This window comes from Chiloscyllium plagiosum, chromosome 5 (genome assembly GCF_004010195.1).
Source record: "Chiloscyllium plagiosum isolate BGI_BamShark_2017 chromosome 5, ASM401019v2, whole genome shotgun sequence".
NCBI lineage: Eukaryota > Metazoa > Chordata > Chondrichthyes > Orectolobiformes > Hemiscylliidae > Chiloscyllium > Chiloscyllium plagiosum.
Genome location: NC_057714.1, coordinates 77,467,940 through 77,481,602, shown reverse-complemented (window position 1 = coordinate 77,481,602; position 13,663 = coordinate 77,467,940). Strand labels below are relative to the sequence as shown.

At 39.3% G+C, this 13,663-nt stretch overlaps 2 protein-coding genes across 4 annotated transcripts in view; both read left to right on the top strand.

Moving 5' to 3' along the window:
• Nucleotides 1–13,663, top strand: part of LOC122550024 (LIM zinc-binding domain-containing Nebulette-like) — a 387,183-nt gene that overhangs the window by 288,354 nt on the left and 85,166 nt on the right. The window lies entirely within an intron of this gene.
• Nucleotides 1,252–13,663, top strand: part of LOC122550023 (nebulette-like) — a 44,735-nt gene continuing 32,323 nt past the window's right edge. Inside the window, 3 exon segments of the mRNA XM_043690428.1 lie at nt 1,252–3,944; nt 4,287–4,391; nt 5,776–5,884. Of these exon segments, the coding sequence (XP_043546363.1) occupies nt 3,834–3,944; nt 4,287–4,391; nt 5,776–5,884 (325 nt within the window). The 5' untranslated portion in view covers nt 1,252–3,833.

Here is a 13,663-nt window from a genome sequence, read left to right as displayed (position 1 = left end):
AAGTCAGTAAACTATGGCTGTCAATGAAAGTTAAAGATTGCATATGATTAAAAGAAAAGTCCTATATGGTTACCAGGAAATGCAGTAATTCTGAGGACTGGGAGGTTAAAAGAATACAGCAAAGGAGGACCAAGAAACTCATCAGCTAAGGGAGAAAAGAATAAGAATGAAATCTAGCAAGAACATAAAAATGGACTGTAAAAGCTTCAATAGGCAGTTCAAAGAAAATGGTCAGCTAAAACTAACATAGGTCTGTTGCATGAAGAGTTGAGAGAATTTATAATGGGAAATAAATTCAAAGAAGCTAAATTATTACTTTGTGTTGTTTTAATGAGCAAAATACAAGAAATCTCCCAGTACCGGAGGTCCAAGTAACTAGGGAGACTGAAGAGCTGAAGGAAGTTAACATTAATAAGAAGGCAGCAATGGAGAAATAAATGGGGCTGAAAGTTACTGAATCTCCAGGACTGACCATCTTCATTCTAGAGTATTGAAGAAGGTGGCTTTAGTGATGGTTAGATGCATTGATGATTATCTTCAAAAATGCACAGATGTTGGGAATGATTACTGTGAATTAGAAGTTAGCAAATGTCACCCTATTATTTAAGAAGGGAATGAAAGTGAAAACAGTGAATGACAGTCCTTTCAGCCTTACATCAGTGTTAGGGAAAATGCTAGAATACATTATAAAGTTTGAGATAAATGGACACTTGATGATAATGATCTGATTGGGCAGAATCGGCTTGAAATTGTGAGGCAAACTTGTCTTTTTGAATATGTTACAAATAAAATTTATAAAGAAGTGCTGATGGAAGTAATATACATTGATTTTCAGAAGGATCTTGAAACAGTCCTTTGCAGGAGGTTGATTAAAAAAATTAAAGCACATGGGACAGGAGGTAATGTACTGGAAAGGGACCTTGATATCCTTGTCCATCAGTCACTGAAGGGTAGCATTAGGTGATCAAGCTTTTTGGAAGGCTAAAGGAATGTTAGCCTTTATTGTAAAAAGTATTGAGTACAGGCGTAATTATACCTTGCTTCAATTGTGTAAGAGGAGAAAGTGAGGACTGCAGATGCTGGAGATCAAAGCTGAAAATGTGTTGCTGGAAAAACACAGCAGGTCAGGCAGCATCCAAGGAGCAGGAGAATCGACTTTTTGGGCATAAGCCCTTCTTCAGGAAGGGTCTGAAGAAGGGCTCATGCCCGAAACGTCGATTCTCCTGCTCCTTGGATGCTGCCTGACCTGCTGCGCTTTTCCAGCAACACATTTTCAACTGTCAATTGTATAAGAACTTGGTTACACTGCACCTGGAGTAGTGTGTGTCAACTTGGTTTGCTTCCCTCAGGAAAGTTATTGTCATAGAGGGAGTGCAATGAAGATTCACCAGACATGTTCCATGGATGAATCGATTTGATTATCAGGAGAGATTGGGCAAATTGGGCCTGTATTCTCTAGAATTTTGAAGAATGAGAACTGAACTCATTGGAATTGACAATATACCTGCAATGATACACAGGGCTGATGCAGGTAAGATGTTTCCATGATTGGGAAGTCGAGAACTAGGAGGCACAGTTTAACAATAAAAGGGATGCTATTTAGCCTGAGAGAAAGACAAATATTTGAACCTTTGAAATTCTGTACCATAGAAGGCTGTAGAAGCTCAGTCTTTGAGAATATTTAAGGCAGTCATTGACTGAATTCTGATTAGCAGTGGCACACAAGGTAATGGGGAGGAGGTGGGTAAAATGTTTTACTCCAATTCAAAAAGGTAGAAGTGTTTGATTTGCTGTTACCGTGTTGAATGGCAGAGGTGGCTCGTCTTACTGAATAGTCTACTCCTGTTCCTATGATCCTGTGATATTTATTAACATTCAGTGGCACATTGGGGAGGACTATATATATTTTGGTCTGTTAGAATCAAGAAGGACAGCTTAAATTTTGAAATGGAAGAACAACAACTTGCATTTATGTAGTGGTTTTTATGACCATTGCTGTCACCAAGTGCTATACACCAACGAATTATTTTTTGAAATGTGGTCACTATTGTATTGCAGGAAACACTGCTTCCAATATGCACACAGTGAACTCCCACAAACAGTGTGACCTTGATGAGCTGATGATGCTTCTTGTGATATTAACTGAGGCATAAATACTGACCAGAACACTGAGGTTAACCCTCCTACTCTATTTCAAATTCCTGTCATGGGATCTTGTACTGGAATATGAGGTGATAAACTTTGCATGAAGGAACAAGAAAAATGAGTACTTAATGAATGGTAAACAGTATGTAACTCAGAGGAACAGCAGGGTCTTGGGTGCTTGTCCTCCAATCCCACAGGCAGGACAGGTTAATAGGGTGGTTAAAGAAGCATACAAGATATCTGCCTATATCAGTTATGGCATATATTTTAAGAATAGGGAGCTCATGTTGGACCTGTACATAACTATGGTTAGACCACAGCTGGAGTACTGTGTGCAGTCTGGTCTCTGTACTGTAGGAAGGATGTAATTGTGCTGTAGGGGGTGCAGAGGAGACTCCCCAAGATATTGCCTGGGATGGAGCTTTTCATTATGATAAGATAAGCTGGATAAGCTTGAGTTGTTTCCTTTAGAGCAGAGAAGGTTGAGGAGGGACCTGATAGAGTTGTTTAAGATTATGAGGGGCATTAACAGATGGATAGAAAGCAGCTGTTCCCCTTTGCTGAAGGGTCAGTAACACGGGGGCATAGTTTTAAAGTGAAAGATAGGAGGTTTAAAGGGGATTTGAAATTCCTTTTCACCCAGAGGATGGTCAGGTCTGGAATCCACTGCCTCAGGGAGTTGTTGAAGCTGGAAATTTCACAACCATTATAAAAAAAGTACTCGAGCAATTGAAATACCATAACATTCAAAGTTATGGGCGTAGTATGGGACAGTGGGACTAGTGTAGGTAGTCAATTTTCTTTGTGATATAGACTTGATGGACCAAAGACATCTTCTGTAATATATGATTTTATAAGGCTGATGGGGCATCTGTTTGTTGTCTCATGCTAAAGGAATCTCAGTCCAGCCCCCTCTAAATATCACACTGAAGATTTTTTTAGACAAGCCTTAAACCCAGGATGGTGTAACTCAGAGGTTGAGTGTTACCAATTCAGCTACCACAGCATCAGAATTTAAGAATATAGAAAGAGGCACATCGTCCCATTGTATCTGTTCTTCTCATCAAATTGTACTGTTGCATATGGTTAAATAAAGGCACATTTGTTGCCTACCATGCAAGATCTCTAGCGACTATAAAATATTTATTATTGGTATGCAAGCTGGGTATTCTGCTCCCATTTAGTATGGATAGGACATTCAACATCACCAAATGATTAAACAGAGCACAGATGTACGACACATATTCCTGAGTAACAAAATTCCTTCATAGTCATTCTGACTGCAAAATACTCAGCTAGGAGTGAATTTAAACTATTCAGATTTCCTCAACATTAACTAAATTCTTAACTCATACAAGCATAATTTATGTTGGGTCTAAAAATAAGTTTTTATCTTTTAAAAATTATTAGCTTCAAAGGACAATTGGCCACTGGGCCATCTGTGAAGTTTTTGTATTCACCCCATTGAATTCTTGCTAAATTAGGATGTGGTCTTAAACTGTATTCTTCATAGTGGATGTTAGAATAGGCTACTGCAAAGTGGTTGCTGCTCCCGAAAAATTTGCTGAGAGACTTTTTAATTTGTTAAAAATAATGAGGGTCCATAATAACAGCAAAGGAGATGGAGAAGAAGTACTGGAAGAGGTTAAAACTTTCACACTTGCTCTGTTATATATCAGTAACTTTTAATGAAAAGATATTCTAGTAGTGTTGGTTTTTCTTCTCAGAGTCTGTGTGAACCCATTGTGAAAGACAGGAGTATTGAGTTTGCCCAGAAATGTAGTGATCAGATAAGCGATGTAAGTACTTCTGTTGAAACATTATCTTGATGAATTTCACATGATCAATACTCCTTAAAACCCACAAGGAAGTTGTAGGTTCTCACTTTGCATGTTGTGTCAATGATGTGCTCAGTTGATTGGTGTTAAATTATTTGGACTGTTTTAAACTTGCTTTATCATGTTCACCATTTTCTTAAAGTCTCAGCAGTTTCAATACTAGTGGAATGTAATAAATTGAATGACTTGCATGGTTAAATGGAACAGTGCATTTGTTAAAGTGGAGGGAGGTATAAGTTTGCTTACAAGTTACTGAGTGAGTGCTTTTCAGTTTTTGTTAGTGACATTGATTTTCTTTTTAAGATTAAATACAAAGAAGAATATGTAAAGTCAAAAGGAAAGTATACTTTTGTGTCCAATACACCCGAACAGCAGTGTTTGAAAAATGCATCTTTCCTTGTTTCTCAGGTAAATTGTAAAGAAGTTTACTTTTAATATGTGCAAGATTATTGTCTGTGTTGTTAAGCTACTTTAATTAACTTATATCATATTAGGACAAATGGGTAAATAGTATGGATTGAAAATTTGCAAAACATAATCCTAACATGTTGGTCTATGGAATTTGTGGGTTAAAAAAGAGGGAATCAATTGCATGTGGCTGGTCAGCATCAATAAGGTTTTATTTTTGACACTTTCCCATCAAACCGTTGGCTGTAGTCTGCCTCAAGGCAGTTAACAAGCTCTTCCTTCTCTGTTCCAAACCCAGCAATGTTTCCCTCAGCCCTTAAGCAGGAAGGTCAAACTTCTAACTGGTCTGGGGCAAAATTTGGAGAACAAACTGTTTGAAACAAAGAATTCTGTAAACCTGTAGCATATCATCCATAATTGGTCAATGGTAAAATAAGTATTCTATCATTTTATGATAAATGAAATGTTCAGTCATGAGAAAAACCACTCAGAAATAATCGTAGAGCAGAAGAAGCATTACTGATTTGTTTCATAAATAAGAGTTTAGTAACCAGATGAACCATTTAGTTTTATGAAAAATAAGTGATTTAACTCTAATTAATAAACCCAAAGAGTTGTTTCTTGTTAATATTTTGTGAAAATTACTTGATGTTAGAAATTTTGAAAAAGATAAAATTCAGCAATTTATGCAATGTTACAAAAATTAATTTCATGAACATCTATTAATCCTGGCAAAAGTACTTGACTTTAATAAACTATTCTCTAATTTCAGACTAAGTACAAAGAAGTTGTGAAAAAAGAAAGTTCTAAGTGCTTGTACGCGCAGATGCCAGCCACCATAGATACTGTGTTTGCGAAAGAAGTTTTGCAATTTAGATTTAGAGTGAGGTATAATGATGTAGTCTATTGTTACTAACATATTATGCCAAATAAGTTCTGCGTGCAATATAAGGAGCGAGTTGAGATAGCACCAAGAGTGCAATATTAATACTATACTCAGCATTGTGAATGTCTTTAGCTGATGTGCTTGCTGTGAGTAATTTAATTCTTAGATTCACATTAAGTGCAGTAAGTTCACATTGTGCCACTTGTATCAGAAAGAACTAAGAGCTTTCAATCACTTACCACAACCCCTCCCTGTTTTTGAGGATTATTTAATATTACATCCATTCAAGTTGTGGTGTAATTTTATCATTTTGTGTCCCAATTTTTTTCATTATTTTACTCCATCAAATAAATTATAACATTGTGAGAAACTGAATATGATTTAAAATGTCTGCAATCCAAAATGGGGAAAAAGGGGAGTTTTTAAAAGATATAAACATTAGTGTGTTATTTTTATCCCTGTTTAAATTCTACTAATGTGTATTTTTTTTCTTATTAGAAACAATATAAGCAGAAATATGATGCAGAGAAAGGAAAATCACACTATTCTATCATGAAAGAACCACCGAATGATAAATATGCAATGGAAGTCAGTAAACATCAAAGTGGTGTGAGTGGGTCTGCATTTTGTTCATACATACGTTCAAGTAATACTTTGACAGAAGAATTGCGTTTTGATAAACAAGTTAAGTTACAGTCTACTTAACCTACTCTTGGGAAATAAGGCAGGTCAGGTGACTGAGGTGTCAGTGGGGGAGCACTTTGGGGCCAGTGACCATAATTCTATTAGTTTTAAAATAGTGATGGGAAAGGATAGACCAGATCTAAAAGTTAAAGTTCTAAATTGGAGAAAGGGCAATTTTGATGGCATTAGGCAAGAATTTTCAAAAGCTGATTGGGGGGGAAAGATATAAAAGATACCTAAGAGGCAGCTTTTTCATGCAGAGGGTGGTGCGTGTATGGGATGAGCTGCCAGAGGATGTAGTGGAGGCTGGTACAATTGCAGCATTAAAAAGGAATCTGGATAGGTATATGAATAGGAAGGGTTTGGAGAGATATGGGCCAGGTGCTGGCAGGTGGGACTAGATTGGGTTGAGATATCTTTTCGGCATGGACAAGTTGGACGGAAGGGTCTGTTTCCATGCTATACATCTCTATGAGTCTAATCCTGACAGTCTGCACTGGCCCTCTGAAGAGCATCCCACCCAGACCCAGCTTCCTACCCTATTCCTGTAACCCTACATTTCCCATGGCTAATCCACCTACCCTGCATATACCTGGACATTGGGCAATTTAGCATGGCCAATCCATGAAACCTTCACATCTTTGGTCTATGGGAGGAAACTGGAGCAGCCAGAGGAAACCCACACTGGCATGGGGCGAACGTGCAGACTCCTGGTGTGTGACACAACAGTGCTAACCATTGAGCCACTGTGCTGCCCTCAACATTTTACTTATAGAAGTAAAAAGAGTGGTTTGAACTGACTACATGTTTGAAACATTCCAAAAAATAGACATGTAATGGAGAATTTGGATGTAGTAAGTTGCCAGAAATAGTCTTCAGTAAATAAATAAGTCTGTTGATTGTAGATGAAACATTCTCTCTTCCATTAGGTTATTTGATAGGATTTTCAGTGATGACCAGAAGTAACAGAACAATTAAACTGGTTTCAACTTAAAATCTAATCCAAAGGATAAAATCATAGGCAACGAGTTATGTTTTCAGCAGAGCATGGAAGTATCAGATTTGATTGCATACTAACACCTTCCCGCCTCAGGTGACTGACTGTGTGGAGTTTGCACGTTCTCCCTGTGTCTGCGTGGGTTTCCTCTGGGTGCTCCGGTTTCCTCCCACAGTCCAAAGATGTGCAGGTCAGGTGAATTGGCCGTGCTAAATTGCCCATAGTGTTAGGTAAGGGCTACATGTAGGGGTATGGGTGGGTTGCGCTTCGGTGGGGCGGTGTGGACTTGTTGGGCCAAAGGACCTGTTTCCACACTGTAAGTAATCTAATCTAAACCTAAACAGACTGACTTAAATATGAAAGGCCAGGTGGAATACAGCGTGCCAAAGTATTCATTTTGTAGACAAAATAAATCGGAATGTTTTCAGATTGCCGAGATACTGGTAAATAAGTGATTTTAGAGGGAAAATTATGATCTTGTAAATAAATTGTAAAAGGTTAACATAGAGGTACAGCAAGAAATTAGGTTTGGTCACATTCCTAGAACTCCCTGTAGAATGGCATTGTAGGTCTATCTACAGCAAATGGACTGCAGCCCTTCAAGAAAGCAGATCACTATCACCTTCTCCAGGGCAACTAGGAATGGGCAAGAAATGTTGGAATCTGGAGCCAATTAAGAAAAGGCACATGCTATATTGCATTTAGAGAAGGAGATGGATTGTGAGAAGTTGCACTATGATTAGACTGGGCAGTAATCAACTGGAGAACTGAGTGTTGTTTGGCCCCCTTACCCAAGGACAGATATGCTTAGATCAAAGGAAGTGCAGCAGAGATTCACTAGGTTTGTTCCTGGGATGAGGATAGATCCCCACAAGGTTTCTATTAAATTGAATCTAAAATATCTACTAGTAGTTTGTGTGCCTCATGGTAGAGGCAACATGATTACGACAGATGAGGAAAGACATTTACACATGATTGGAACCCAACCCAAACAAGGAGATTACTCTATGAAGAGTAATTTTGTAAGAAAGGCCTGTACTCTGGGAGTTTAGAAGAATCTGAAGTAATCTAACTGAAAGACATAGAACTGAAATTTCTGGAAGAATTCAGATCCAACCTGTAGGGTAGAAAGTGAATTGAACATGTTTTCCTGGAGCAGCACCCTGCGGTCATGATACCTCTGCAGGACAGTGGCCATCCTCCAACAACTGCTGCCCAAGCTAAAAGGTGGGTCCCGAAGCATGGCAGGGAATGAGGAGATGGCCATTGTGCACCAGCAGTGCTGTTGCCATGGGGAGCTACTCTGTTCTCCTGTAGTCCATCTCCAGTGGGCCAGCAAAGCTCAGCCCGTGGACCTCTTCAGGTTCTTTACAAGCTAAATGCTGTTGAATCTAAAACTTGGAGTTCCAGTCTTGCAGTAAGGGTCAGCCATTCAGGACTGAGATGAGAGGAAATTTCATATATCTGAGGATTATGCACCTCGAATTCTTTACCACAGAGAGCAGTGGATACTTAGTCGTTGAGGACAAATCAGTGTGTATTTGGATGCAAGGTGATATAGGAATAGTGTGGAAAGGTGACATGATGATAGATCAGTTATGATCCTGTTGAGTAATAGAGCAAGCCAAATGGCCTACTCCTTCTCTGATTTCATGCATTCCTATGAGTGTGATCCCTGAGTCATACAAGTCTTTTCTATTTTCACAATGGCTAGATAAAAAAAATCTTTTATTCAAAGGAAATATAGGCTGGATATTTGCCAACCTTGTAGAGACATCTTCAGGAGCTGTGGCCATGGGTTGGTATTGACTTGAAACTTTAGAATGTACTGCAATGCGATTAAATCCCGATATGTCCCTGCCTGTGTCGACTTTGCTTTGAGGTGAGCTTCCAGAATCAGTGGCTTTTGCTGGTGGCTAAGTTAGGCAACTGAAGGAACAATTAACACATATTCTGATTGGGCAGTGAAACTTTACAGCACACAGGTCTCCCACTGTCTTGGGAACCTGGCAATGTAACAAAAATGGCCTCACATTTGGTGATTAGAGCACAAAAATATGATTTTGAAGATTTGAGTTTTCATAATCAGAAAGATTGCAACCTATATCCATAGGTTGTCGTAACTGTTTCCCTTCCACACTGATCTCTGAGAAGATTCAGGCTATTGATGTAATTTTGACCTTTAGATGAGTGCCTTTAATCTCTGGTGCCTGCTTTCTGACTGTTGTACAATGCCTTTGCCTTTCCGAGTGGTGCTATTTACTGTCCCTCTGGTTCTGCATCCATATACTACATATCATCTCTAATTGTGCAGGGAAGACAGAGGGAGCTGACTAATTGACAGTAAAATTAAAAATCAATGAGCATGTTACCGAACCCCACAAACTTAGGATATGCACATGGCCCTGATGTGCGGTTCCCATAATCCACAGGAGAACTCAGTCTATGACTATTTCATACTTGGAAAGATTTTGTAAACTTCATATGCATTTCTAAGTAATTCTCATTATTCGGTAGTACAGAACTTGAGAATTGATGAAAAAGCCACATTTATGTTAAAATGTTTTGTCTTGCACTCATTCAGACAATTGACAAGAATATCATTGTAAAGGAATTCTTGCAGATTGTCTTGATGAGTGCAAGATGTAAAGATTCCACGAAATGTGTGTGTTTTTATTTGTAAATAATTACTTGGAGATGGATCAGGACTAAATTCGAGAGGGAGGAGCAATGTTATTTCATGTTCATTATCATCTGGAATTTTTCAAAACATCTTGCAGCTAATGACTGACTTTTCAAATAATGCAGCAGTGGCACATTGTTTTTCCTGTCTTCATATTGACAGGAAACAATCCTAGCAAGCATTGTTTAAGATGACAAATGTGTTCATTAATATGGGTGTCACTGTTAATAGAATAGCACAAAGTCTTTGTTTATCTTGAACTGTTTGCCACTTCAGCTTTTTGTGTTAATGAAATGAACTTTCAGCTAGTTTTCACAATGTCAGCATCAATGTCTTCAGCAAACGTGAGCACCATTGGAAAATAGAAGGTGACATCTTGAAAAGTGTCCATATTACAGAGCAGGAGGTGCTGGATGTCTTGAAATGCATAAGAGTGGATAAATCCCCAGCACCTGAACAGATGTACCCTAGAACTCTATAGAAAGTTAGGGAAGTGATTGTTGGGCCCCTTGCTAAGATATTTGTATCATCGATAGTTACAAGTGAGGTGCCGGAAAACTGGAGGTGGCCAAACGTGGTGCCACTATTTAAGCAAGGTGGTAAGGAAAAGCCAGGGAGCTATAGACCAGTGAGCTTGATATCAGTGGTGGGCATGTTGTTGGAGGGAATCCTGAGGGACAGGATTTACATGTATTTGGAAAGGCAAGGACTGATTAGGGATAGTCAGCATGGCTTTGTGCATGGGAAGTGATGATTCACTAACTTGATTGAGTTTTTTGAAGAAGTAACAAAGAGGATTGATGAGGGCAGAGCGGTGAATGTGATCTATATGGACTTCAGTAAGACATTTGATGAGGTTCCACGTGGGAGACTGGTTAGCAAAGTTAGATCTCAGTGAGCAGTGGTGTACCACAAGGATCTTGAAGAAGTAACAAAGAGGATTGATGAGGGCAGAGCGGTGAATGTGATCTATATGGACTTCAGTAAGACATTTGATGAGGTTCCACGTGGGAGACTGGTTAGCAAAGTTAGATCTCAGTGAGCAGTGGTGTACCACAAGGATCAGTGCTGGGTCCACTACTTTTCATCATAAATATAAATTATTTAGATATAAACATAGGAGGCATAGTTAGTAAGTTTGCAGATTCCACCAAAATTGGAGGTTGTTTTGGACAGCGAAGAAGGTTACATCAGCGTATAATATGGGATCTTGATCAGATGGATCAATGCTCTGAGAAATGGCAGATGGAGTTTAATTGAGATAAATGTTGCATTTTAGAAAAGCAAGTCTATACACTTAATGGTAAGGTCCAGGGGAGTGTTGCTGAACAAAGAGACCTTGGAGTGATGGTTCATAGTTCCTTGAAAGTGGAGTTGCAGGATAGTGAAGAAGGTGTTTGGTATGCTTTCTTTTATTGGTCAGAGTAATGACTACAGGAATTGGGTGGTCATGTTGTGGCTGTACGTGACATTGGTTAGGCCAGTTTTGGAATATTGGGTGTAAATCTGGTCTCCTTCCTATTGGAAGGATATTGTGAAAGGATTCAGAAAAAATTTACAAGGATGTTGCCAGGGCTGGTGGATTTGAGCTATAGGGAGAGGCTGAACAGGCTGTGGCTTTTCTGCGGAGTGTCAGAGGCTGAGGGGTGACCTTATAGAGGTTTATAAAATCATGAGAGGCATGGATAGGATAAATAGACAAGATCTTTTTCCTGGGATGGGGGAGTCCAGAACTAGAGGGCATAGGTTTAGGGTGAGAGGGGAAAGATATAAAAGAGACCTACGGGGGCAACTTTTTCACATAGAGGGTGGTACGTGTATGGAATGAGATGCCAGAGGGTGTGGTGGAGGCTGGTACAATTACAGCATTTAAAAGTCATCTGGATGGATATATGAATAGAAAGGGTTTAGAGGGATATGGGCCAAGTGCTGGCAAATGGGACTAGATTAGGTTAGATATCTGGTCAGCATGGATGAGTTGGACTGAAGGGTCTGTTTCCATGCTGGACATCTCTATGACTCCGTGACTGTACACTTGAGGTATATCCAAATGGATATGGTGGCTGCTTCCTGGAGCTGGGGTGGATAGAAAAGAGCAAATGGACATACCTTTTGGCAAAGCGTTATTAGATGCAGTGGAGCTTGTTGGTTATTAATGAATGGAACGCCATGTAAGACTCAGATAAAGTCAACAAACAAATATATTTTGCATGATTCCATGAGTTGATTTATGGAAGAATTTATGGTAAGGTAATGATTTTGATTATGTAGAATTTATAGTCCGTAGTTTATCTTGCCTTGCCTGATTGCATAAGACATGACTCTGAAGAGGTCATTGTTCATGTTACATTGGCTCTGTTGATTTGATTGATGTTGCACCCAGCCTGGGTGAGTGGAGGTAAGGAGTTCTGCTGAAGCTTGCAGAGGGAGCGGATATACCTGCAACAGTTCCTTAAGGTCCTACTAATTATGCCTGACTAAATGTAGTTGTGTTTATTGTTGTCCTGCAGTAAATCTTTGTGTTATGTATGAATAGTGCCTCTTCTGTAGACACTTCTCTACCACTAATCACCAGTTAGGCCCAAAACACGGTAAAAGCAAAGGACTTGTGGCAGAAAACCACCTCAAACCACATACTGATAGAGGTGGCAAGCACCACAAGGTGCCAGCAGTGGTGATCTGAGAAAATGTCAGAAGGTTGGTGTGGTGCAGATCAGACCCTGAGACTCTTAAATATAATGCAAACTTGGCACTTTTATTACTAAACATGGATTCCACAAAACTCATGATTTCCATAACTTTCAGGATGTTTTCCGCTCTGACACCTTCACAACCTTCTGCTTTCTGGCCCCTTCTGTGATTTCTAAGATTCTCAGGACTTCTCCACAGCCCTGACTGTTTGGAGACTGCTACTAGCAATACCTCTGCTATTATGGAACTACTCACTCTGCATTAACTTGTTTACAGCATCTTTTCTCTCTCTTTCTTTCTGTTGGTCAGAAAACTCAAGTCAATAAACACCCTCCCAATTATTTTCCCAGGTGGCTTGCTGGTTGCTTAGTTAAAATCACATGACTTATTGTAAATATTGTTTTGAACTTACTATTCAAAATAACTTTCTGATGTTTGAAACATACAAATCTAACCTTCACAGAACTGCAAACTCAAATTTAATTTTCTTCAGCTTGGAACCCACCTATCTGAAAGACAGTGCATTACGAACTTTCTTCACATCATGAAGCTAATCCTGTTGGACTTCCTGGAATGTTCTAATATAAAACTTCCATAGTGAAGGAAGCTATTGATTTCACTGTTGAAGATTTTGCTTGGCTTAGCATCCACTGCATTTTGGGAGAGATTTCCAGATTTCTAGAACCCATTTTGTAGAATAAAACATGGTGTTATTGAAAAGAGAATGCACTGTTGAAGCTTTTTCACTTTGCACTCATCAGTCAGATACAAAAATTTCAAATTTCAAAATAAACAATAATTTGGACTGCAGGGAAATGAATGTTGATTGATTGGCTGACATCTCAATTCTGGGTGCTATGTTCCCATAGCGAATGTTTTGGGGGGCTATTGTCCCCTGTGCTTCAGTTTAATTCAGAAAAGTTGCAAAGTTGTAAATAGTGCGGTGAAGAAGGCATATGGCGTACTGGCTTTTATTGGTAGAGGAATTGAGTTCCGGAGTACTAAGGTCATGTTGCAGTTGTATAAGACTGTGGTGCGGCCACATCTGGAGTATTGTGTGCAGTTTTGGTCACCATACTATAGGAAGGATGTGGAGGCTCTGGAACGGGTGCAGAGGAGGTTTACCAGGATGTTGCCTGGTATGGTAGAAAGATCGTATGAGGAAAGGCTGAGGCACTTGGGGTTGTTTTCATTGGAGAAAAGAAGGTTTAGGGGTGACTTCATAGAGGTGTATAAGATGATTAGGGGTTTAGATAGCGTCGACAGTGAGAATCTTTTTCCTCGTATGGAGTCAGCTATTACAAGGGGCCATAGCTTTAAATTAAGGGGGG